Genomic DNA, 22,936 nt, shown 5'->3' with positions numbered 1-22,936 from the left:
CCACTTTAGAAGATTACAAGAGGTAAACAGGAAGTGTAACACCTGCGGACAGAAACAGGTGATTCATCCTCCAACCAGCAGGTGGAGGTGATGCTGGAAATCACGTTTTGCAGAAGAAGAAAAAGACCGGAAAAACATCCACACTAAAGCAAAGCAGCTCATGTTCTGTCATATTCCATCTGTTGGAGGAAAAATGTCCTCATCTGAAGAAAAAAATCCCGCCTTCGTCCAGTTGGAGGAGGAGATGGATGGTGGTCGCAGACTGCTGGACAGAAACCTCCACCCAGCAGGTATGGAGCTCTGGACGAACTCCTGGAGGATCCTGGTCTGGTCTGGTCTGCGGTACAGATTTAGTCATTTCTCTGATGCAGACACGTTTACATTAAACTGAACAGGAAACTTAAAACAGTCATTTTCCTTCCAGCCAGTCCTCACGTGCGTGACGGGCCGTCGGTGTTTTATCAGTCACGTGCTCGCGTGCAGGTCTCGAGCAGCCACCAGAAAATATTAAAATCTTGTTCATCTTTAACCAGACTTCGTCGTTGGTTTTATTACCACGTGATACAGAGAAGAGAAGAAAAATAAGCAGAACCTGAAGTCTGAAGCAGGCTGAGGAGTTCACAACCTGCTTCAGGACCGGTCACCATGGCAACACCATGGAAACCATCACTCAGCTGTTCAAAGATTTCCGCCTGCAGGTCTGCGTCTGTGTCCAAGTTCATCTTTTTCTTTTTTTTTAAGAAAATGTTTAAAGAAAGCCGCCGGATGAATAAAAACTCGTTTATTTTATTTTTAAAAATTGGTTCTTTATTCGTGCAGATTATTTCATTCAGAGGTGCATCTGACAGAATTCAGATTAATGGATCCGTCTGATGTTCCTCACTCCTTCAACCCAGCCCTGTAACAGAATACACAGTCTAGTTAAATTTACTGATGCTTTCATGCCGACGTCTGAAGTCACTTTGTTCCATCTTTCCTCCACTGCAGCAGCTGGTGATGGTGTGATGAAGCCCGTCAGGGTGTTGAGTCTTTCTGGCCAGTTGAATTGCCACAAGTGTCATTACTAGAGGCCCCATTTAACAGCTCGTTTGGTAGCACTGACATCTGCTGGTCACTAGATGTCCAGCAGTGCTGTCAATATGTAAACTACGTACCGGTGGATTTGTAAACACAACGATGCTACTGTAGGCGCTCGCGGGAATTAGGAAAAACGTGATATTCAGGAACATAGTACGGCCTCCCTGCAGGGTTCATATGGACACACACTCTTTACTCGATGCAGGCTTTGGGGATTTTGTGTCAGACCTAACATCACTATCAGCAGCTGGGCAGCTTTTCAGCCTGTCAGAAATAAACCATGTGATTGGTCGGCTCCATTTTACATGAACCTGCACATGTCCAGAGTCAGAAGACTCAGTCAACTTCCTGAGTTAATAACCAGAGCTAGGAACGTACTCAGAGATGTGGGGTTTGAATCTTATAAGTGGTTGTGAAGATTGTAAGCCCTGCTAACAATCATTAATAATTTTATTGGTACTATTTCCCCTCCAGACCACCAACAGCAGCATGTCTGGAAGGAAGAGGAGTTTCTTACTGAGCAACAGTTCAGCAACAATGAGAGGAATTTTATTCTGAGCTGCGTGCTTCCACGAATTAAAGAGGAACAAGAGGAATTCTCTACCAGTCAGGAAGGAGAGCAGCTTGCAGTGAAGATGGAGACTCCGGTTATTGAGCAAAGTGACCCCAGAAAATCACAATCAAATGGTGATCAGCTCCTGTCTCACAACGGTCCCACGGCTGAGAGTCAAGATCAGAAAGGACGTGACTATATAGACCCAGGATCAGGTAGAAATGAAGCTCTGAAGCCACTGAAGATGCATCACAAAGGCAGAAGCAACAAATCTGTGAAGAGGAAAACTGCTGGGAAAACATTTGAGGACCTGCACCACACCGGCGAGAAGCCATATACTTGTAACACTTGTGGAAAAAGATTAAATACAGTCCAGTCGTTGAAAAATCATTATAAGATCCACACAGGTGAGAAGCCATATTCCTGCAAAACATGCAGGAAAAGTTTCAGACACAGTAAAACTCTGACTCGCCACATGAGAACTCACATGGAGGAGAAGCCTTATTCCTGTGAAACCTGTGGCAAAGGGTTCAGGTGTAGAGAGAGCTTGTTGATCCACACCAGAACTCACACAGGTGAGAAGCCGTATTCCTGCCAGCTGTGTGGGAAGAGTTATACTCTGAACGGGAGTTTGACTATTCACATGCGAACTCACACCGGAGAAAAGGTGCATTCTTGCAAAATATGTGGAAAAATTTTTACTCAAAATGGTAATTTAACCGTCCACATGAGAACTCACACGGCTGAAAAGCCGTACACCTGCCAGACATGTGGGAGGGGTTTCAGTCAGAGCGATCACCTGACCGTCCACATGAGGACGCACACAGGTGAGAAGCCTTACCTGTGCTACACGTGTGGAAAAAGATTTACTGACTCCTCAGCGTTTAGAAGACATTTAGCCGTCCACACAGCTGAGAAGATTTATTCATGCAAAGTATGTGGGAAAAGTTTCATTACTAACGTTCGTTTAACGGCTCATATGAGGACGCACACAGGCGAGAAGCCGTTTTCCTGCAAAACCTGCGGGAAATCTTTCACCGAACGGGGCAGTTTAACGTCCCACACGAGGACGCACACAGGGGAGATGCCTTACCCCTGCAACATCTGCCAGAGAAGATACCGCGACGCGTCAGCGCTAAGAAAACACAGAAAATCTCATTCTCACCTCAGCAGCCTTCCCCTCACAGCAGCTGGCGGGACGACGTAAGCGGCACCAACCACAGCTGCTAGCAGACCTGTTCTCATCAGGACCAAACCGTTCATGAAATAAATCTGTGGTTTTCTTACAGAAGAGATTCACGTCTTTGTTTTTAACACCATTACACCTTTTCACTACAAATACTTAAAAAAGACAAATGCTGATAGAACATGTTGGAGACATCTGGTGGGAATGCCCCTGAATTCTATTTCTATTATCTTATTGGCAGAATTTAAGGAAAAACATGGAGAAAATGCTAAAAACTTCCACTTAGATTTGATGTTCTTTTGGGAAAAGAAAAGCAGGAAATGACATTCAGGGGAAAAGTATTTGTTTTAATTAATGTTAGTGGCAGGCAAGAATAAAAACCATAACCAGGAAGTGGATGAACACGGAGGACGGATGCATGAAGTTGGTTTTCCCAGCCAGACCAAGTTTAGATACATTTAGGAATTTCTGGAAAAACGGGGTTGGTTTTGTATCACTGAGAGCAGATTTGTCCTCTGGGACAAACGGAACGAAAACAAAGAAAGAAAAATGCCTAAAAATCTTGACTTTTTCACTTGGTTTACTTGTGAATTTAGGCCTGCTTACACAATGTGTGTGTGTGTGTGTGTGTGTGTGTGTGTGTGTGTGTGTGTGTGTGTGTGTGTGTGTGTGTGTGTGTGTGTGTGTGTGTGTGTGTGTGTGTGTGTAAATATATATATTCCTTCTCTCCCGTGGGAAGAATTGTAATGTTTCGTCTTTTTTTCGGTTTTTGTTTGTGAAAAGAAAAAGCAAACAGATACTTAGAGAAAAGTGAGGATTCGGCGGCATCATGTCCGACGTTCCGCATCCTGGTTGTTCCACCGGATGATGCAACATCTGGATCTTCAGATGGAAACATGCTGAGAAACAAGACGGTTTAAAAAGTGGAAGCTTTTATTTAGAAGGTGGTTTATAAAGCTCATAAATCAAGACATTGTGATAATAGAAACACTTGTCCTGCCAACACTGAGTTACCAAACACACACAGGGTTGCTGTGATGCCTTCACTGCTGATCCTCGGCTGAAAGCTTCAAAGCAACTCTGGAATTATTGTTACGAAGTTTCCACCGAAGGATCAAAGACTGCAGAAGAAACGCAAGCTTCATCCTGATGATGATAACCGAGTGTGAACCAAGGCCAGTGGTAGAAAGTAAAGAAAACTTCTACAAAGCAAATCAGCAGATTGCTGCAGCTGGAAAAATGAGGTCCAGCCACGAGTTAAACTTTGTTTTTCGTATGAGAAATAATGTAAAATGATGAAATCAGTGAATACTTTTATCGTTAAATCCTCAGATTAAGACTCGGGCCTTCATTTACCTCAGTGGCTCAGTGTTATTAGCACGAGTTGTCATATTTCCTGCAATGCCTCAACCTAACGCTGGAACTGTGCACATGAACACTCGTTTCCACGAACGTGTTGACAGGAAACCCAACCTGTTACCTCCAGGTAGGTATTCAGTTTTTCTTTCCCTGCTGGGTTTGGCCTCAATCTCTTAATCTTCTGCAGCGGATTGTAGAGAAAAAACGCAGGAAGTTGGATGAAGCGGTGAACAGACAGGACCTGATGTGACTTCACATTAAATAAATCCTCATGTTCTCAGCAGGATGTTCATCCACACCTCATGCAACAGATTCACAGACCGATCCAAAGAGATTCAAAATTAAGAAATCAAGCATATAACAAATTATATTTAGTTAAAACTGGTATAAAAGAATTTGGTTTGTAATTAATACATGGTTTTTATGAGGTTATATCCTGTATATGATGCATTTTCCTCCTTTGCTGTCATACGTTTATCTGTGTGTGTTTAGTCAGTATTTAATTACTCCAGGTCAGTTTATACAGAATAACCAATGATGCACTTAATGACCACAATGAACAGAGGAACTTTGAGATGAACAAACGTGACAAATTCAGCAGCTTTACAGACAAATGCTTCTCCAGAAACAAAACAAACATTTAAAAGGCAGGACAGTTTATTTGTACAGCACATTTCATGTACAGGACAATTCAAAGTGCTTTACATAAAAAAAAAGCATTACAGATATTTAGAAATAGTAAAAGGCATCAACACATAATCACAATAAAATAATAAATTACATTAAAATGATTAAAAGCAAGATAAGTTAAAAAAGTTACCGTGCAGATTTCATGCATAGGCGCATGAGAAAAGAAATGTTTTTAACCTGGATTTAAAAATGTCTACATTTGGTGAAAGTTTAATCTCCACTGGCAGTTTGTTCCACTTGTTTGCAGCATAACAGCTAAATGCTGCTTCTCCATGTTTAGTCTGGACTCTGGTCTGGACCCTGGTCTGGACTCTGGTCTGGACTAGTTGACCAGAGTCTTTGGATCTAAGAGCTCTGCTAGGTTTATATTCTCTGAACATATCACAGATGTATTCTGGGCCTAAACCGTTCTGGGATTTGTAAACAAGGAGAAGGGTTTTAAAATCTATTCTGTGACTGACTGGAAACCAGTATAAACTGGAAACCAGTGTAAAGATTTAAAAACTGGTGTGATGTGTTCAGATCTCTTAGTCCTGGTTAAAACTCTAGCAGCAGCATCTGGATGAGCTGCAGATGTTTAATGCTCTTTTTAGGAAGTCCTGTTAAAAGACCATTACAGTAATCCAGTCTACTGGAGATGAATGCATGGATGAGTTTCTCTTGGTCTTTCTGGGAGACTAAACTTTTAATTCTGTTGATGTTTCTGAGCTGGTAAAAAGCTTCTTAGTGAAGCTTTGATGTGGCTGCTGAAAGTCAGGTCTGAGTCTATCAACACTCCATGGTTACCAACTTGGTTGGTGATTTTAAGAGCCCGAGTCTCCAGGTGTTTGCCAATGCTGACCCTCTTCTCTTTGCTACCAAACAGAATAATCTCAGTTTTGTCTTCATTTAATTGTAGAAAATTCTCCCTCATCCAGGTGTTTATTTGCTCCAGACACAATAAGTCTATTGGACTGCAGTCGTCTGGTGACAGAGACACATAAAGTTGTGTATCATCTGCATAACTTTGATAATTAATGCTATAGTTCTGTAATATTTTACCCAAAGGGAGCATATACAAGTTGAACAGAAGAGGTCCAAGGACTGACCCCTGGGGGACTCCACAAGTCATGGCCACTCGCTCGGATTCATAGCTGCCGATCGTAACAAAATAACTCCGGCCTTCTAAATAGGACCTGAACCAGTTAAGAACCGCTCCAGAAAGTCCAACCCAGTTTTCCAGCCTGTGCAACAGGATTCTGTGATCTACAGTGTCAAATGCAGCACTGAGATCCAACAGAACCAGGACTGGTACTAGACCAGAACCAGAACTGATACAAGACCAGAATCAGTATTCAACCTAATGTCATTTAACACTTCGACCAGAGCTGTTTCAGGGCTGTGATGAGGTCAGAAACCGAACTGAAATTTATCAAGATTTCCACCTATGACGGTGGTGAAGAAGAACTAAACACACATAGAACCCATGGCGTTGAGAACGCAGAACTGTTGGTGGTGAAGCAGAACCGACGGTGGTGACGTCAAAGTGATGGTGGGGATGAAGAAGTGAAGGCTGTGACAAAGAACTGACGGCGATGACGGATGCTGAACTGACAGTTACATGTTCCAGCTCCTGGGGAGCAGTTGGGGTTAAAGGCCTTGTTCAGTGCTTCATCACAGCCTGTAGAATCAGTCAGTTTTTAATCAATAAGGTAAAACTGTGTGTTTTGATCAATCACATGATTAATCTCTGTTTCTCACTTCCTCCTGCGCAGTGGATACTTTTCTACGCTCATTCTTCTTCTGCACTTTCACATGACATGACACGTCACAAAGGAGCTTCAGTCAAAAAAGCCCCGAAACATTTATTCATTTTACATCTAACATCTTGAATATGGTGAAAATAGTGAAAATTTTCATTTATCCTCGCACGAGAAACACGTGGCTCCTATCCTCCTCAAGATATTAATAAAGTATCTGTCCACCCATCCGTCCGACCGTCCACCCATCCATTCATCCATCCACCCATCCGTCCATCCATCCATCCATCCTAATCCTAATTACAGGAAAGGTTCTAATGATAAAAGTTCCAGATCTTGCATTTGAAAAATAAACTAACAGTCTTTTATGAAATAACTTATCTCAGTGACGATTCCCGGACATGAAATGGTACACAGAATAAATAATAGACACCCAACTAAGGGTACTTTATAAACAGAAATAAAAGTAAAAACTTGGACTAACACTGCAGAGAACAACACAATATTTTTACCAAGTGAAACATGTCCCACATGTTTTACAATAATACAGCCAAAAACCCTGCAGCTGAGACAAGGTTTGCAAGGCTGGATTTAACCTGGGTGGGTCAAAACCGTGGCATCCATCCAAAAGTTGAGCGACCAAATGGGAGAATATGCAGATAGACTAAAGTCTTTCTGAATAAGTACTGATCAACCATTCTCCATCTCCTCAAAACAGGAAAAAACTTGTGAAATTACATGCAAAATTCTTCAGATTAAAGTAATTTGTTCAAATGATGATACCAAAACTAAATGAAAGGCCAGTTAATCAGAGATTTACACCTGCTGTGGCATACCAGATGATTTGCTGTAATAAAGAAAATGAGAATTCTCCCTCTAATGTGTCTTAGTTCTCATGTGGACAGTCAAAGCTTTACTATGTCGAAACCTTTTCCACATGTTTCACAAGAATATGGCCTCTCTGTGTGAGTTCACATGTGTTTGGTAATCTAAAACTTTCTCCACATGTGTTGCAGAGGAAAGGCTTCTCATCTGTGTGAGTTCTCATGTGGACTTTTAAATTACTACTTCAATCATAATTTTTTCCACAGAGTTGACATGAAAATCTCTGGCCGTTGTTTGGTTCTGATCCACTGTGGTTCTTTTCCTCATTAGTCACCATGAAGGTGTCGGTCTCCAGCTTCAGTTCAGACAGATCTTCGTCTGGACTGGTGGGTTCCTCCTCTTCCTCTTTAATCTGCAGAGACGCCTGGAAACAGCGCTGTGGGTTAGCAGTAACCTCCTCCTCTTTACAGACATTCAGGAGATCTGGGGGAAATGGGAAAGAGAACTAAAAAAGCATAAATGTGAGAAATTATATATTTTTATAATTAGTGCTCTCCAGTTTAAGTACATCATCATGCAAAGATGATTTATTTAATTTCTTGGGGCAGTAATAAAAGACATCTTTAAAGGCAAAATAAGTTGCATTAACATCTAGTGTTTCAATTCTCCGAAGAGCACCTGATGTAGTCTGGTGTAAAAATTCTAAATGCAGTTATTGTCAGTGGGAAAACTCAAGTAGCTGAACAAGATGAACAAGTGGTTGACTTTCTAAAACAGGTTTGGTAAAAGTGAAAGATTCCTTGTTAAAGGTTCAGAGTCCAAGTTCTTCCAAAACCTGATCGTTAAATATTCCAGCAGTTTGGCCTTGGAAGGTTCAGAACCTCGCTTACAGCATATGAACCACATGGGTGGCTGTAGTTCAGGAGGAAGAGCAGTCGTCTTCCAAGTGGAAGGTTGGTGGATCGATTCCAGGCTTTCCCTGACTACTACTTGGGCAAGACACTTAATCCTAGGTTGCCTCCCGATGTGCCTGTCGGGGTGTGAGTGTGTGAATAGGTGAATGTGACAGGTAGTGTAAAACGCTTTGAGTGGTCAAGCTGACTGGAAAAGCACCATATAAGTACAAGTCCATTTACCATATACACACAGTAGGGGGGCAGTGTGACATTTGAAGCGTGGTCTGTGGTAAAACGGACTAGTTTCTTTCCACCCAGGTCCCACTATTGTTTGTCTCAGACCAGCAGCTGTGTTCTGCCCGGTGGGATCTGGAAAAAAATGAGTCTGGAGACATTTTGTTTTCACGTTGAAATCCGCGTCATATACAGCTCTATGGTGCGGCTTGACCACAGGTCCGTAGCGGTGGAGAAACATTGGATTGTAGCCACGTCTTTCACACCACCCTCATGACATCATACAGGGCAGGGAGAGACACTCAACTAAAATGGTGATGAGATGGCAGTGATGCCGTTTGTCCAAAGTGTTGATGAGTGTCCTAAATCCCGGGTTGTTCAGTGTGTTGAATGAGCGCTGGTCTTTGGTGAGAAAACAAGTTATGTTGGTTTATAACGTCTGTTATCGCGTTGTGTCTCTGGGAGCTGGTGGATCATTTCGTCGTGATTCACAAAATTGAACTTTTTTGTATTTTCTTGTGTGCATGTCTACAGGAACGAGCACAACATTTCACATGCACTAATGTCACCTTGGTTGGAGGAGGGCAGCGATTTTCGCCCCATCGCACAAGTTCCATAGAAAATGAATAGAGAAGGAGCGATGACACCTCCCGTGTGTCCAGCCCATAACTTGAGAGGTGTTTGCAACTCGGGTTGAATAAAACCAAAGCGGCTGGGACTGTGGGAGGAGTCTGCAGCAGAGTGCTGCAAGTCGCGCTCTATTTGCAACTGAAAACAGCGCAAGAGTAAACTGAGAAAGAGCAAATAATTGGACCATTTCATTTTTATGATCGTTGAAAACCCAGATCGTGATTGAGATTAAAACTGGATTAATCGCCCAGCCCTTGTACAAGGTGAGCCCACTGTTGTCTATGAAATTAAGACACTCAATAGCGTGTACACCACCGAGGTCGGGGGTAATGTTACTAAGACATATTTAGCTGAGCTCAAAAAACTAGCTAAACTGAGTGGCAAAGACTATGATGAAGTTTTGAAAGAGATGATGTTTCAGATTGGGGAAGATGTTGAAGCTATGCAGCCTGTAACTGAAAAGTCTTCCCCTGCACATGTTGAGACCAATGTTTTATCCCCACCTGCTTTGAAGGAGCAACAGTCCTATACCGCACTTTCAGATGTCATACCAAGCAACAATGGTGCCACTGACCATGCCCCCCTCATTAAAGAAAGGAGAACACCATCCCTTTCACCAAGCGATATGAACCCACTAGACATTAAGAAAGTTGTGGTTGAGCACATTGTACAAAGGCAGGATATTTCTTACGCTTGCAGTCCCAGTTGAGGCTCCATTCATTCTCCAGAAAGCCTTCTGGACTTCATATTGAGACTGATTATGGTATACACATATTGAGCTACTCCAAAATGACCCTAGCTTGTCCCCTTTGCAAATATCTAGAAAAATCCTTAAAAATTACTTTTCCCTATTGAGGATCTGAGAAGGCAAGTAGCTAGTCTGCAGAGCCAATTAACTGCACTCACACTGTTCACAGAAAAAAATACAAAAAGATCAAAGAGTCTGCAGGAAAGCCTCAGGAAAATGTCAAACCACGTGATACAGACACGCAAAGACAGACTAAAAAAGAATCAGACATTCAAACCCAAACCTGGTACTGTTTTAACTGTGTAAACCCCACCCTAGTGGCCAAAAGAAGAAGCAGTTGGAGGAAAAACAATGCAGGTGGGAAGTCCAAAATCATTCACACTTACATTTAAACAGCCAACAGTTCCTGCTGTGGGACAAACAGGGGCTGAAGAAAATCAACAACGTCCCTCAGATGTAAATAATGAACACAAACCCTTGCCAAGGCCAACAAAGTCAGTACACTTGCAGAGAACATTTAAGCTCAGACAAATTCCAGCCCACCTTTTCGACTCCCCAAACGGTTGTTTGGCATCAAGAGTACAGCTCAAGTGACTGTGAGAGGGGAAGAGGTGAGCTGACCGTACCTGAGTAATTTTAAAAGCAGCACGTATCGGAGCAGAAAATTAAGCCCCTGCATGACCTCTTGGAAGTGGAAGGTGCAAATGGACAGCTAGTGTCTAGCTTTGGCTATATAGTAATGACCATTACATTTCCAGAGTTCTTCATAGGAGTTCCAGTAGATGTAAACACACTTGTTATGGTTGTCCTTGATACTTCACAGTCCCTCATTCTCATAGGCACAATTACCCTACTCAGAGACTGATGCAACCATCAAAAGCCCCTCCCACAGAGCTCCAAGGCAGTTTTCAAGGTCATTGATCTGAGATGGAAGCAGACAAGTAACGACCATCAAGAGGTTGTGAAAATGCAAGGCAAGAGCCCTCAAGTCATTCCCGCTGGTAAAACTGTGGTAATAATAGCAGAAAGAGCTGATCAATGTGTAAAGCCTGTTATCTCCCAGATCAAACCCCCCAGACATCTTACCAGCTTGTACTCCCAGCTGAGCTTCAGGACACAGTTCTCACTGTGTCCCACATATGACCACATGGGTCACATGGGGGTTGACTGCACACTGGACCTTGTGAGAACTACATTCTATTGGCTGAGGATGGTTATGGATGTGGAAAAGAAGGTCAGTATATGTGACAAGTGTGTGCGGAGAAAGGCATGAGCTAAAAGAGTTGGTCAACATAAGCACTACTCAACCTTTTGAACTCCTCTGCATGGACCTCCTGTCCCTGAAAGCTGACCAAAGTGGGACCAATGATATACTAGTGATCACATGTTTGTGGTTGCCATCCCGACACCTAACCAAAGGCTTGCACTGTGGCAAAGTGTCTGTGGATGAACTCAATGGTGTACTACGGTATCCCAGAAAAGCTACATAGTGACCAGGGATCAGAGTCCCGCACAATCAGGGAACTCTGTCAGGTGGCCGGTATCCACAACGTCAGGAAAACCCCATACCACCCCAGGGGCAGCCCGTTGGAGCGATTTTATTGCACCCTGCTTGACATGTTGGGCATCCTTAGAGATCAAAATCAAAGTCAAAGTCAGCTTTATTGTCAATTTCTTCACATGTACAAGACATACAAAGGAATCAAAATTACGTTTCCCACTGTCCCACAGTGAAGACGGGACAGGACATTTCAACACTGAAGCAACCATTAAAAATAAAAAATTTAAAAATTAAAAAAAAAAAATCAACTATATGAGTGCAGAGATTTAAGGCATGGACTGATCCTAAGGCTGTAACAACAATAAGTTCACAGTTTGATTTGAAAGCAGCAGCAAACTTGTATGTATCAGTTGTGGTACTATGTACAAGCAAAGAGTTGTATGTATATATCGTGTATAGTAGTGCAAAGGCAGTCAGTAATAGCAGCAGAGTTGTGCAAAGAGGCATAGTTCAAGACAGTGATTCATTAAAGGTACAGTGTGTAGCTTATTTGGTTTTTTGTTAGCAAAAATCAAGTATCGCTTTCATAAATACATATTTTACCAAAGTCTAATCACAATCGCATCCAAATGAAAGTAGTCTTGTAGGTTAGAATAAGTTGTTTGTAAATACATAGGTGGTGGTGCACCCAACTGGAGGCTGCCATGTTGCGTCGCCATCTTGGAATACAAATCCCATCTCTCCCTGACGCTGGTGGCAGGTAAGTGACGCTAATGCTGTAGGTGACGTAGTTCCGGGGAGACGGCAGATTCAACCTAGACACGCTCAAACATTTATGCTTTCATTCAGTTGTATTTTGTGCCAGCCTAATCAAAATATTCTTTAAAGTAGGAACATAGTGTCTTTAAAAGGTTAACTCTGGTAGCACAGCGGGGAGGATTTGGCCAGCCTGACAGATTTTATAGATCGTTGTTATGACAGAATTGTCATGGGGAAACCAAACAACACGTCCACCCCCTCCACCGCATCTAAGTCCAAGAGACAGCGAAATGAGGATTCACCTGGAGCTATTTCACCACCGGGGAACGACTCATCGGATGTTCTGATCTCTATAGGTAAGAAACTCAGTAGTTTTGATGCGTGTTTGAGCCTGGTAGAAATTATCCACAAGGACCAATACGACCAATATCAGAGAGAGATTCTGGACCGACGGAGAGTCCTGTTTCCCATCAGGAGAAAATCCATCGCTGAAGGTGCTCGCGCTGTCACCGCGGTGGATAAATTATTTATTAATGGACAGCTGTACCACGACCCGGACATCACTCTGTGTCTCTACTGACTTGTTGGTATGTGCATTAATCTTCCTATATTCTTACTAAATCATGTCAATGCATAAAACTGCCATAAAACTCGGTCTGCCTACTTCCACCTTCTTAATATCAATCGTCTACGCTCTTCACTCACTCCACATGCTGCTGCAATCCTTATCCATAGTCTTGTCACATCCCGCATCGACTACTGTAACTCACTCCTCTTCGGTCTTCCCAATAAATCACTTCAGAAACTGCAGCTTCTCCAGAACTCTGCTGCTCGTATCCTGACTCGCACCTCTTCCTTTAAACATATTTCCCCTGTCCTTCAACAACTCCACTGGCTCCCAATAAAATACAGAATTAACTATAAGTTACTGGTCCTCACTTTCAAAGGTATTCACCATCTGGCCCCTCCTTATCTGTCTGATCTCCTCCATATTGCCACTCCCTCCCTCCCGTGCTCTCAGGTCATCCTCCTCCACTCACCTTACTGTTCCCTCTGCCCGTCTCTCTACCATGGGGAGCAGAGCCTTCAGTCGCTCCCCAGCTCTGGAACTCACTTCCATCCGAGATCAGGAACATCAACTCCCTTCCATCATTCACATCTGCACTCAAAACCCACCTGTTTAAACTGGCATACTCCCTATAACCCATGTATACTGACTGTTTTGTGTAATTTTTATATCAATGTCCGTTATCTCTTTTAACTCTTATGTAATTTATGTTTTTACTGTCTTTTTATTTATTTTTTATTTTTGTGTACGATGACCTTGGGTGTTTGAAAGGCGCCAAGAAATAAAATGCATTATTATTTCATTATTATTATAAAAGATAATTTCATTAAAAGTAAATTCTCTGCCCGTCTCCACAACATTGCTCTCAACATGGACGTGTTTTTTTAATAATGTTTTTGTTACGGCACTGTCGATCTTTTCACTTCTCACTCTTCCCTCTGACCCTTTCACAGTTAACGGTAACCCACCTGTCATTATATTAATGCAACTCGCGGTGCATGCACACGCTTGAACATCAGGCCCAGCTGCCAGTACACGTGCAGTATATGATGAAACAGAGCAACGCACATACAGATATTTAATACACAGATCAAGGCTGCACACTCAGCAGGCAGATCCACATGCACACTTCCGTAATATGCAGGTAGCTCTCTTTATTTGTCGGATGTAGGACACTTTGAGGTGTGTTACGTGGAAGGTGCGCAGAGCTGGTACAGGGGAGAAGAGTTAAAGATTTTCAATCGGCTGAAAGAGATAAAAGCAGACATTGTCCTGCTTCAGGAGACTCATTTGTCAAGCTCGACGGTGGATCTAGTCTCGATGGCACAGTTTCCACGTGTATTCAGCTTGTTATAATTCAAGGCAGAGAGGAGTAGCAACTCTTATTAATAGAAGGTTAAACTTTGACATAGAGAATACTTTAGTGGCTTGGTGGGAATCTCTAAAAACAACCAAGTCTTCACTTATTCCATGTACGCTTACACCCCTCTGGAACAACCCTGACATCCTGCAAAACAAAAAGCTGATAGTTCACTCAATGGAAAAATAAAGGAATAAAATCTAACATATAAAAGAAAATGGAAACTTCCTATCATTTAATATTCTCACTTTACAATATGAAATTAGCGGCAAATTCTTTTTAGAATATCACCAGCTTAAATCCGACATCAAAACAGGAGGCTGACTTATCCAGTAACTTTAATAAAAATAAATGGTCACAAATATGTTTAAACACCTTTAAAATGACTAAGAATTCAAATATGCAACTAATACAATTCAATATTCTGCATAGAACTCATTATACAGAACAAAGGATGTTCAGGATGGGTCTGTCACAATCAAACATCTGCTCACACTGCAATGAAAACACACCTGACAACTACCTCCATGCCTTGTGGTCCTGCACACCTGCCCGCAGGGTGAAATTAACATGGAAACTAACTCAGGCTATTCTGGGGGTGCTGGGTGGGGGTTCTGGTCACTGGTGCCTGGGGGTGCCCCCCCCCTCCCTCCGGGGTGGTGGGGTCCGTATGTGCTGGGAGTCTGGGCCTGCCCTGATGTGCTGCCATGGTGTGGGTTGGTGCATGCTCTGGTGTCTGGTTGCCGCCCTGGGACCTAGGGTATGGCCCGGGGGCAGGAGGGGTGTAGGGGTTTGAAGGGGGGCTGAGTAGGGTTTAGGGGACATAACTGTACAACATTATTATAAACTTACCTGTTAGGAAGCTCCACTCGGCCCATTGCTTTAATGTAACTTGCTGTAGCTACTAGCTAACCCTGTTGAACAGACATGGGGAGGACTTTGGGACTGAATGGAGTCAGCTCTACATCTAGTGGACAAACACTGCATGACATCACACTGCAGACTCCAGGAAATAAACAGCATTTACTGTTTTATGAGAAAGCAAGACTCAATCGGCAAAACAACGGCCGGGTCTGCAATGAGGTCCTGCTCCAAGTGGAGGAGTTTACGTATCTCGGGGTCTTGTTCAGGAGTGAGGGAAGGATCGACAGGAAGACCAGTCGGCGTCTGCAGTGATGTGGACTCTGCATCGGTCTGTCGTGGTGAAGAAGGAGCTGAGCCAAAAGCAAAGTTCTCGATTTACCGGTTGATCTACGTTCCTACCCTCACCTATGGTCATGAGCTGTGGGTAGTAACCGAAAGAACGAGATGGCGAATACAAGCGGTCGAAATGAGTTTTCTCCACAGGGTGTCCGGACTCTCCCTTAGAGATAGGGTGAGAAGTTCAGTGATCCGGGAGGGGCTCAGAGTAGAGCCGATGCTCCTCCACATTGAGAGGAGCCAGATGAGGTGGCTCGGGCATCTGGTCAGGATGCCTCCTGGACGTCTTTTATTTATTTTCTTTTGGATCAGTTATATGGTTTTCCTTGTTTACCATTTAACACTGTTATAAAAATACATGAGATGTTACTCAAGTGTTAAACCTGTTTTGTTCATTACTGCTGCTCAACTCTTTGACTCCCACTCGTATCTAGACTTCTGATTGCTAGCCCTGGGTCTTGTTACTGCACTACACTATTATTACACTGTACTTTTTTTTCATATTGCTAAATCAATTACATTTGCCCTTTTCATTATTAGATGTATTATTTTTTCTCCTCAATACTTAACACTAAAGTAGCTACAGGAAGTCAGACATGAACAGTTGCTGTCAGATGATGTAAGTACATGGAAATTGTCTCTCTAAAACTATTTCATCTGACTGTCTTCTTCCTAAACACCTATCACCTCTGTGATCAACAGCTGGAATAAAGTGCAGACAGTCACATTATCTCAAAAATATCAGGTATAAAATAATATTTAAAAACTATTTTTGATCACAGAAAACCAAATTGTATGAAAAATGGCAGGGTAGCACAGATCGACAGGTAGCACGTTTCAACACAACACTGGGAACCGAACAACTAGCGCCGTGAACTCCACCCATAGACTGTATATAAAAGATGGACGGATGACGTCACCTGTAGGTTTCTGAAGAGCAAAAGTGACGCTCGTTGGGCGGTTCCCACCGTCGCCATCTTGATAGTGTTGTTAGTCCTGGAAAATCCAAAAATGGGCAAAGAGGTGGAGCTGAGAGGGGGACTGTGAAGGTGGGGGTGGATGATTGACAGCCATCAAACTCTGAGTTGCCTTTAGCTAACAGCTAACCCTTAGCAACGGTAGCTAACCAGCTAACAGAGGTAGGCGGGCTAAAGGCATGCTGTTAGCCGGCTAAAAACCGTGGTTGTGCTGCACTCCCTTCTTTCTGCGGATGTTGGATACCTGTCAATCAAAAGGACACGCCCCTAATTATGCCGAATTTCAAGATTAAATAACATCAAAATGGATGAGTTAGAAAAAAAATTCACCCCCCTCACAGTTGTCACGAAGGTAAACTTGACCTATTAATCCTAAAATAGACTTTTGTACCAGGCTTAAAACATGTTTATTTCTGCTGTGAAGTTGGCCTCTCTAACATGGGAGTCTATGGGGATTTGCTGTGTTTTGGAGCCCCTAGTGGATGAGGGGGGAACTGCAATTTTTTGCACTTCCGCATAGACTTCAAATTTTACAAGTGGAGGTCGTCGCTTGACTCCACCACAGTCGAGTCCATCCTACTCCGAGGTGGAAGCTCGGACTGGATGGAAAGACGTTTTAGATGACGTTATGACGCAGCACTGACTTTGCTGTCTGTGGTTTCCGGCTGATGTCCAGCAGTCTGCGCTGACGATCGATCTCTTCTTCGTACTGGACGATGGTTTTTTCAAACTCTGTGAATATTTCTTCAGCAGCAGCAGTTAGTCGCTCGCTGATAAACTCTCTCAGATGCTGAACTGAAGACATTGTTGCTGAAACACTGAAATATTCAGCAGACAGACGACACAACAGTGTAGGTCGACTTCTTCTTCTGCAGCTTATTGGTGGTTGGGTGCATGACCGCCACCATGGAATGTGGGTTCAGGCCAGAGTCCAAAAAATGACTAAAAAACGCTGTCTTCTCTATTCTCTTAATCAGACCTGTTTTAGATAGACAATGAAGTACCATCTCCTGAGCAACCCTGTAAAACCTGGGATTTCAAACGTCCTGGGTGTATCTACCATTTCATTCCTTTCTGTCTCATATCTGTTGCGGTGGACCGTTACATGTCGTTTCATTCTGGTTGCTGTCTGCACACCGACCTGAATCATGTTTAGTGTATGTTCATATAACACCATCATATCTCCTGTGTCCTGTAAACCTCATTTCTTCTGCTACTGTCCTCTCTGTAAAACCATCGTCCTTAATTTCTCCTTTCCCGTTTCTGCCGTCGCTCCTTTATTTCATGCTTAACGATACTTCTCATTTCCATTTTTACCAGTTAACTGCCAAACCAACATCCTGATTCTTTGACCACCCCTTAGCTCTCTTTTCTGCCCAGTCACTCCCTTTTACCCCAATATGAGCTGGCAGCCAAAGAAACGCCACTTCAGACAATATACATGACCACAGATACCAGATTGTTTACTTCCAGTAACTTCTTCTTTGTCTTGACTTGTGCAGACTCGATGCTTCCCTCCACTGTTTGCTGACTGGTACTGAATACGTTTCTACCTTCAATCTGTCAGTTTCAGACTGATTTTAAAGTTCAACTTTTTCCATAATATGATAGACCTGTCTGTCGGCCATTTTTTTCTCCCCCAGAGAACAGTGATTATTACAGCTGTTTACATCCCACCCAATGAAATGAATGAAAACATTTCAACCTATAAAACAAAAAACATTTCTACCGTGATCTAAGTTCTTGTAAATTCCCACAACTACGCCCTCTGCTGGTGCAAACGGGGAGAAAACCTGTACTGTACGAACCTACAACAGTTGAGTTTATAACGTTGATAAATGTTCTGAAACGCTGCTTCAGGATGTTTCTGAAAGCTAAAACTCAGCCAGCAGTTTGAACAAAGATGTCCCAAGAATACATCGTCGTCCGTCATCAGTCAGGTTTCACGTGTTTTCTTCCGATCTGCCAAACATTGCATTGATTGAACTGCTTCACCGACCAGAATCCTGCAGCCAGGAAAGAGTCCGGTGTTTTCTTGTTAAGTTTTTATTATGCTTAAAAAAGAAAATTAAAAGACAGAGGAGGTGGTGATCAAAGAAAAAGAAAAATATATATTCATATTCAAATATCTTTATACCTTTCTATTCATATATGATTAACAATGCAAAGAAAATAATTCCCGTAGTAGTAGTGCTTAAGTAAAGTTCAATATAGACTTTTATTATAACAAAATAGGCAGTTTACCGAGGGTTAAATATCTGTCAAAATCTCATTGTACAATAATCGTCTGCGTGTTGCGACACAGCTGTGGACTCCTGGAGGTGGCAGCTCGGCTCCAGGTTCAGCCGCATGATCACATGACCAACATTGTTGCCATGGTAAGACACTGACGCTGCTGACAGACGTTGCCGGGACGACCACCGGGGTTTGAGCTCGTGGTACAGAGGGCTCTGTATAACTCCGCCCCAAAATCCAAGAAAAGAGTTCGTTAAAGTTTTTAAATAAAGTTAAAATTTATTCTGCGATCTGGATCCGTTAGAGTGAAATAATCTGATGAGACGACTTACAGGAATTTTCTCCGTAATCTCAGATTATCGCTGATTTATGAGGTCATTTTAACGTTAAAACGTAAAATATATTTATACATTTTTAATTTTTTTTTAAATCACAAAATCTGTTCTAGTATTTTAAAAAAATATTTAAGCTTTTATTATTTTAACAATAAGGACGCATAAATATGTCTTAATTCTAAAAATTTTTTTGCTACTCAATTTCTGTACTTAATTAACTTGTTTGATCATTTCTAGGATTTTTGTTAAATTGTTGTAAATATTAAATAATCTTTATATAATTTTTTCTTAGAACTATGTGAAACATTAATGTGATAAAAACTGATATTTTTGTAGTTTTCAGATAATTTAAAAATATATTTTTGCTAAATTCTGAGACGATTTTACTGTAAAAATATAATAGAATTTAAATTTGTTGTAAAAATGTTAATTTGATGGGTGAGAAAAGACGTTTTCTTCTAACAGTATTTATTTTTCAGTTTATATATATATATATATATATATATAAACTGAATTGCTTTTTGTAAAAAAAAACACTTTGGTAGTAAAATAAATTTTCACTCAATAATTTTTGTGATTGATTCACAACATTTCTGATTAAGTTTCTTTTAAGAAAAAAAAAATCAGGTATTTAAAAAATATTCTTTCCTAACGAGATTTTTCTGACTGCAGCTGAGTTTCCAGTCATCACAGGAAGAACTTGTAGTTTAATAATCAGTGCTGTGACGTCATCGATCCACTTTAACATGTCTTTAACTGGAAATGGAGGAGATGACTGAAGTCTGTCGTTTCCGTCTCATGATAAACGGTTTAATTCCAACAACCTGATTTTAATCGAACATTTTAGAGTTTCCATCGCCAGCCGACAGATCTGAGCGTTGATCATGGCGGCGCCCTCTAGCAGCAGAACAGAAACCTGCAGCGTCCCGACCAACATCCAGCAGCAGCGACGGAACAAAGGAATCAAGTAAAAAATAAAGAGGAAACAGAAAATGTAAAAAAAAAACAAAAAACACTGTGACATCAGACGCTGAGGTGAAGGGACTGATGGGAAATAAAAGGGGTAAACTGACATGCTGTTAAAGCTCAAACGTGCAAAGTTTTGCTTTTTGTGTCTCTGCTTCCTCCAGACCGACAACGCTGCCTGAGAATGAGGCTCCGCCCACCTGCCTACATCACAAAACAACAAAAAACAAAGAAAAACACAAAAAAACAAAAGGATAAAATCTGCTTCGTACGTTTCTTTGACACTTTCTTGAAATCTTCTCCTCTGAGGTTCTCCTTCCTTAAACATTAAGGAGCTGTACCGTGATGTCACTTCCTGTGTGCTTTACTCTGCTGGTCAGGAAACCCGACGATGGAGTCCGAGTACGAGCCGGCCGTCAGCTCGGCCGACCGGGGGAGGAGGCGGGATGGAGGGGGAGGCTACCGTCCGCAGGTCGACTCTTCTCAGAATAAAACAAAGTGAATGTAAAGGGGAGGAGGAGGAGGAGCGATGAAGAGCGGCTGGATCTTCATAACTTCTCCTTGGACAGAACCCAGATGAACGGACCCGACTGCTCCTCGATGATCTGCTTCACCTGATCATAGATTTCCTCCAGAGTGTCGCCCTGCACGATGGCTGAACACACAATAAACACATTAAATACAAATACAGTAAAAATGATGCTTTAATAATAAAATACATTAAAAATAATAATTAATGCATTAAAAATAAAATAGATTAAAATACATGATGGAATAAAAGATTAAAATTATACTAAACAGACAGATTAAATAATAAAATACATTAAAAAATAAATATATAAAATAGGTTAAAATAATTAAATGAAACAATGATGGACTACCTTAAAATAATAAAGAAAATGAAAATAAATACATAAAAATAATTAACTATAAATAAAATAAATATTAAGTACATTGACAAATAATAAAATACATAATTAATCTATGAAAAAACGGATAAAAAAAGACTAAAACTGAGTTGAAACCTGAAGCCCTGATGGCTGTTAAATTAGTGAGTTTTCAGACGGGATTTAACAGACTGTGAAGAGTGACTAACATCTGGGTGTCGCAGCATTTAGAACTTTAAAAGTAGGTAAAATAATCTCAAGTCACCCAGAAAACAGGCCGACTGGGTGAACCTGCTCAAGCTGGACTGACGTGATCATGTGAGCCGTTAAAAGACGAACAGCCGCCGTCTGGACCATCGACAGACGACGGAGACACAAGTGTTCAAGGCCAAAGTATGAAGAATGAGACCTGTCCAGTCTGGAGGTGGCGAAAGAAGGAAGGAGGTGTTTTGGAGCGAGATCCGATTGTTCTCTTCATTTGCTGTAACTGATAAAACTGGACTTGTGGTGGCGTCCTCTAGTTTAAAGGAACACTGAAAATACTTCAAGGTTTCTGATGTTTTGGGAAAAGTGAGAAGGAACCAGGGAATCGGTGAACTACTGATCCAAACTTGAACAATTAAGCTAATTACTTCAGTACTGGTTTCATTCCGGGGAAATTCTGCTTTAACCCGTCTTTGACATCTGGCAGACAGCCTGCAGTGGGACGCAGACGTCAGATTTAAAAGGAAATAAATCTGGACGTCATCAGCGTATCAGGAAATGTTTTCCTGGGATTTGATCCCAGAAGAAGCGTTTAAAATAAAAACAAGGTGGGACGTAAACCGGACTCTTGAGGAAGACCAGAACAAATATGGCTGATGAAGAGGAGACATTAAAAAACGATTCTGATAAATAAGATTTATACCAAAATAAAACATGTTTCAAGTCTTCATAAAGAATTCTAGAGATGGACTGGAACTAAAGCAGCAGAAACCTGAGTCAGCAGTTCAAAGAACATTAAAAACGGTAAATGCTGAGGTCTAGAACCAGTCTGGAGCTCCTCACATACTCCATGCGGGTCTAAAAAGGTCTGACTAAACCTTGTACAGATCTAGAACCAGTCTGGAGCTCCTCACATACTCCATGCGGGTCTAAAAAGGTCTGACTAAACCTTGTACAGATCTAGAACCAGTCTGGAGCTCCTCACATACTCCATGCGGGTCTAAAAAGGTCTGACTAAATCTTGTACAGATCTAGAACCAGTCTGGAGCTCCTCACATACTCCATGCGGGTCTAAAAAGGTCTGACTAAACCTTGTACAGATCTAGAACCAGTCTGGAGCTCCTCACATACTCCATGCGGGTCTAAAAAGGTCTGATTAAACCTTGTACAGGTCTAGAACCAGTCTGGAGCTCCTCACATACTCCATGCGGGTCTAAAAAGGTCTGATTAAACCTTGTACAGGTCTAGAACCAGTCTGGAGCTCCTCACATACGCCACGAGGGTCTAAAAAGGTCTGATTAAACCTTGTACAGGTCTAGAACCAGTCTGGAGCTCCTCACATACTCCATGCGGGTCTAAAAAGGTCTGACTAAACCTTGTACAGGTCTAGAACCAGTCTGGAGCTCCTCACATACTCCATGAGGGTCTAAAAAGGTCCGATTAAACCTTGTACAGGTCTAGAACCAGTCTGGAGCTCCTCACATACTCCACGAGGGTCTAAAAAGGTCCGATTAAACCTTGTACAGGTCTAGAACCAGTCTGGAGCTCCTCACATACTCCACGAGGGTCTAAAAAGGTCTGATTAAACCTTGTACAGGTCTAGAACCAGTCTGGAGCTCCTCACATACTCCACGAGGGTCTAAAAAGGTCAGATTAAACCTTGTACAGGTCTAGAACCAGTCTGGAGATCCTCACATACTCCATGCGGGTCTAAAAAGGTCAGATTAAACCTTGTACAGGTCTAGAACCAGTCTGGGGCCTCTAACATACTCCATGAGGGTCTAAAAAGGTCCGATTAAACATTGTACAGGTCTAGAACCAGTCTGGAGCTCCTCACATACTCCACGAGGGTCTAAAAAGGTCTGATTAAACTTTGTACAGGTCTAGAACCAGTCTGGAGCTCCTCACATACTCCACGAGGGTCTAAAAAGGTCTGATTAAACCTTGTACACCCCTTCAGTAGTACAACAGTGTAAAAAGCATTTGGAGATCCAACATGTCTGAGTT

At 42.0% G+C, this 22,936-nt stretch overlaps 3 protein-coding genes across 18 annotated transcripts in view; 1 reads left to right on the top strand and 2 right to left on the bottom strand.

Annotated features, from left to right (window-relative positions):
• Positions 1-22,936, bottom strand: part of LOC121645098 (zinc finger protein 420-like) — a 1,096,702-nt gene that overhangs the window by 522,922 nt on the left and 550,844 nt on the right. The gene's annotated exons all lie outside the window — the stretch shown is intronic.
• On the top strand, positions 24-3,294 carry LOC121645123 (zinc finger protein 37 homolog). Its single transcript, XM_041993519.1, has 2 exons — positions 24-290; positions 1,552-3,294. Exons 1-2 carry the CDS (start codon positions 161-163, stop codon positions 2,835-2,837), a joined length of 1,416 nt encoding a protein of 471 aa, XP_041849453.1. The 5' UTR covers positions 24-160; the 3' UTR covers positions 2,838-3,294.
• LOC121645089 (discs large homolog 1-like protein) overlaps positions 18,502-22,936 on the bottom strand; it is a 117,346-nt gene continuing 112,911 nt past the window's right edge. For all 16 annotated transcript variants that reach the window (XM_041993409.1, XM_041993412.1, XM_041993411.1 and 13 more), the window contains one exon: positions 18,502-20,493. In XM_041993409.1, the coding sequence (XP_041849343.1) occupies positions 20,387-20,493 (107 nt within the window). In that variant the 3' untranslated portion in view covers positions 18,502-20,386. The remainder of the gene's footprint in view (positions 20,494-22,936) is intronic.

This window comes from Melanotaenia boesemani, chromosome 8 (genome assembly GCF_017639745.1).
Source record: "Melanotaenia boesemani isolate fMelBoe1 chromosome 8, fMelBoe1.pri, whole genome shotgun sequence".
NCBI lineage: Eukaryota > Metazoa > Chordata > Actinopteri > Atheriniformes > Melanotaeniidae > Melanotaenia > Melanotaenia boesemani.
This window is presented reverse-complemented; position numbering and strand designations above follow the sequence as displayed.

What these genes read in the sequence shown, in the direction of transcription:
- LOC121645123 (XM_041993519.1), top strand. Translation starts at nt 161, where the DNA reads ATGTTCTGTCATATTCCATCTGTTGGAGGAAAAATGTCCTCATCTGAA. An exon ending in CAGAAACCTCCACCCAGCAG is followed by an intron (nt 291 to 1,551) that starts GTATGGAGCTCT and finishes TTTCCCCTCCAG; the next exon opens with ACCACCAACAGCAGCATGTC.